This window comes from Trachymyrmex septentrionalis, unplaced genomic scaffold (genome assembly GCF_001594115.1).
Source record: "Trachymyrmex septentrionalis isolate Tsep2-gDNA-1 unplaced genomic scaffold, Tsep1.0 scaffold37, whole genome shotgun sequence".
NCBI lineage: Eukaryota > Metazoa > Arthropoda > Insecta > Hymenoptera > Formicidae > Trachymyrmex > Trachymyrmex septentrionalis.
This window is the reverse complement of record NW_017305536.1, coordinates 5,849,159-5,852,475: the sequence shown is the minus strand read 5'-3', so window position 1 is coordinate 5,852,475 and position 3,317 is coordinate 5,849,159. Positions and strand designations below refer to the sequence as shown.

At 29.6% G+C, this 3,317-nt stretch overlaps 1 protein-coding gene across 1 annotated transcript in view; it reads left to right on the top strand.

Moving 5' to 3' along the window:
* The first annotated feature begins 1,425 nt into the window (after window positions 1–1,425).
* The window catches only part of LOC108750735 (tetratricopeptide repeat protein 30A), a 7,761-nt gene continuing 5,869 nt past the window's right edge, over window positions 1,426–3,317 (top strand). Inside the window, exons 1-4 of the mRNA XM_018490430.1 lie at window positions 1,426–1,693; window positions 1,803–1,867; window positions 2,308–2,426; window positions 2,507–2,668. Coding sequence (XP_018345932.1) covers window positions 1,864–1,867; window positions 2,308–2,426; window positions 2,507–2,668 — 285 coding nt within the window. The 5' untranslated portion in view covers window positions 1,426–1,693; window positions 1,803–1,863. The remainder of the gene's footprint in view (window positions 1,694–1,802; window positions 1,868–2,307; window positions 2,427–2,506; window positions 2,669–3,317) is intronic.

The following is a 3,317-nucleotide window of genomic DNA, read 5'->3' as shown; positions in this document are numbered from 1 at the left end:
TATTGGGTGGTCCGGAAAGTCCGTGCGGATTTTACAATGAAAAATTGTATATATGATACCTTCGTCAAAAATGAACGAAATTTAAATTTTAAAAAAGGGTTTTAAAGCTTGAAATCTCTACTTTTAAAAGCTTATCACATTTTTTAAGTTTATATGAGTTTGATAATTTTTACATACCAAAAACTACGAGCTGAAAAAGATAAAAAATTTTCTTTTCACTTTGGGGGTCTCTCACGTGCCCAAAAAAAATTTACGAAAATTTTCGACTACCCATCGTGAAAACTTAAAGCTTTCCCTACAAAATCATTTTTTAAAAATGTTCCTATAATTTTTTGTTTCTGAGTTATTCGCGAGTTAAGTAAAGAAGCATTCTGATTTCGATTACTCATAACTCCGATAAAAATCATCATATCGCAATTTAAAAAACAGATTCTTAAAGCTGAAACTTTGCTCTAGCGAATGATATAATCGTAACGAAAATTTCGCAACAAATAAAAAAACTTTTGAAAAATCAATGAAAAAATCCGCACGGACTTTCCGGACCACCCAATATATATATCCACATCTTTAATTTCATATTTGCGCTCTAAGAAAAAAGTTACGTAATTGATAACCTTTGAAAGATAAAAATTTCAAAAATAAATTCATTAGAATATTTATGATTTCATTGGTCGACATCTAGTAAACTTTGCTCACTTTGTTACAGATTTGTTCGCGTTGCTTGCATTTTGCACTTTCTGCACTCGGAATCTCACATTGTCTCTTTTCAACGCTTGCGGTCTAAATTGTTCTTATCTTGTTTTAAGTGCATACATTTTTGGGGATTTCAGGTAACAGTGGATAGACCTATTTTCATCTCATTTTAAAATGCACAGTCGACTCCCAATTATTTAGGAGAGTAAAGGAAAAAAAGCTGATGTAAGATACAATATAATAAAATATATAATATTAAATTATGCAATAATATATTGATTTTGGTATACTTTTATTTTAAAAAATGTCAGAATATAAACCCAAATAAATGTGCCAACTTCATGCATAACAAGTGCAGAAAGTGTAAAGCGGAGAGCACAGACTTTTGCATAACGCATAAAACATGAGGCAATCAACTAATCAGAGACCTTTATTTTACGAAAAGGAAGAAAATAAAGGACTTTGATTGGTTCATTTTCTTATGCCTCATATGTTATGTATTACGCAAGAGTCTGTGCTCCCCGCTTAAGGGGACCCACACAAATTTGCATAGCGCATAAGCGTATGCTTAAAGAAAATTATCCAATCGCATTTATCCTATAAAGACACACATAAAATGTGATTGGATAATTTTCTTTAAGCATTTATACGTTTATGTTGCTATGCAAGTTTGTGTGGATGTACCCTAATAATGTAACTACGATGAACAGAAAATGTCCCTTTGATGGCGGGACGTGTGTCAACACTGTCAACCGTATTCTTCAAATCTTCTCGAGTTCTGACGGAGTTAATAGCGCTTGACGATTTCATTAATTCCGATGCTGTAAACGACCAATCTCTGATCTTCACAATTAATCTAACGTACTTCCAGAAATTTTGTGTACGTGCGCTTGTAAGAGTCAAAATTAAATCTTGGCGTGATGTGAATTTCACTGAACTCTCCTTTGAATCAGAGGACGAAGCGAAGCGTCGTTTTTCTTTTTTACAGTGCAATTTTCGAGTAAAATATTTTATTATATATTCAAAATACTTAACTTTTTATACAGTAAAGTGTTAAAATTATATTACATTGTAATATTCTAAGATACTCTTGTTTGTTTTCTAAACAGGCATGAAGATCTCAGGGATGTAACATCAGATGTGAGGACCCAACTATATGTATATAGAAAAATGGGTAAGTGTTTCATGCTCTGCTTTATTAGAAATTTGGGCATCGATTTATAATCAATTTTTATATTTAAGATTATCTTAAGTACAATAGTACAATCTTAAGATGTCAATCATAGACTAGTATTCATAGTTAATTCTTATTTTAAGTTTGTGTTAAGTGATATCTTAAAATGTTAATATGACTCTCTGATTGGTTCGTAACATCCTAAAATTATCTTAAATGTAGTAGTAAATAAATATATTTAAGACTTAAGACAATATTAAATATATAAGTATCTATTATGAATACACTAGCTATAGAGCTGTATTAGTATTTTAAGACACTACTTAAAACAGTTTTAAAACAAGAATATAAATTAGACTTCGGATCCTTTTTCAAAAAAATTATTCTACATTGGAAATACTTTGTACAGTTATTCATAATGTTGTTTGTTCTGAATTCAGTTGATCTTGAGGAACAATGCGAAGATGTGGTATTCGAGTTGTGTGACGCTAGAGAGAGGTATCCATTGCTGTGTGTAAAGGAGCTTCAGAAGTTCATCAAGCTCACCAATGAAATACATGTAAGTGCTCTTTACAGAACTGATAATTATTATTTTACTTTCTATTTATCTGTATTTATCATTAGTGTGATTTGTTACAGATGATGAAAGTTCTTGTAAAGCCAGCAAAAATTCTGGATGTTCCATCTTTCACAAACGAACACTCAGCAATGCTTAAAAAAAATTTCTTGGAGACCACTGAATTATTGAAGACGCAAGAACATAAATTACAAGTGATGATAGATAAAATTAATAACTTAACAGTAACTTTAGATCAGATTAAGAGAGACAAATTGTCTGATATGAATAAGTTATTATGGGATTAGATGCATTTTTTCTCAATGTAATATCTATCTATCTCTCACATTATACATTTATCACTATATATTGTATATCAATTGTGTAAATATATATGAATATATAAGATGTCACATAATTCGAGGATAATATATTGCAACGTGAAATTGCATATAAAATTAAGTAATAAAGATGTAAGTCATTTTTTTTCCATAAAGTAGTTTTTTTAGTATAAATGTTGGTAAAAAGTCATCTGTTCGTGTGACATGTGTGCAATGGTATTAGATATTAAACAAAACATAGCTGTTGTATGCACTATCACAGTTATTTCTTTATTTCTATAAAGAAATAACTAAATCAATATATATATATATATATATATCTACATTATAAATTATTAAGTTTAAAGGTATGTATTAAATAAACAAAATTTGTATTTTATAAAATATGTAATTATTATAATATGTGTGTGTGTGTGTGTATAGGAATTCAATTTAAAACTTGCATTATATTCCCTAGTGTTGTTTCCTAGGCAACGGATCTAGCTCGTGTCAAAACAATACGCATGAATGCATGCTAACAGCCACATGTACATATATGTATATTTCACTATAT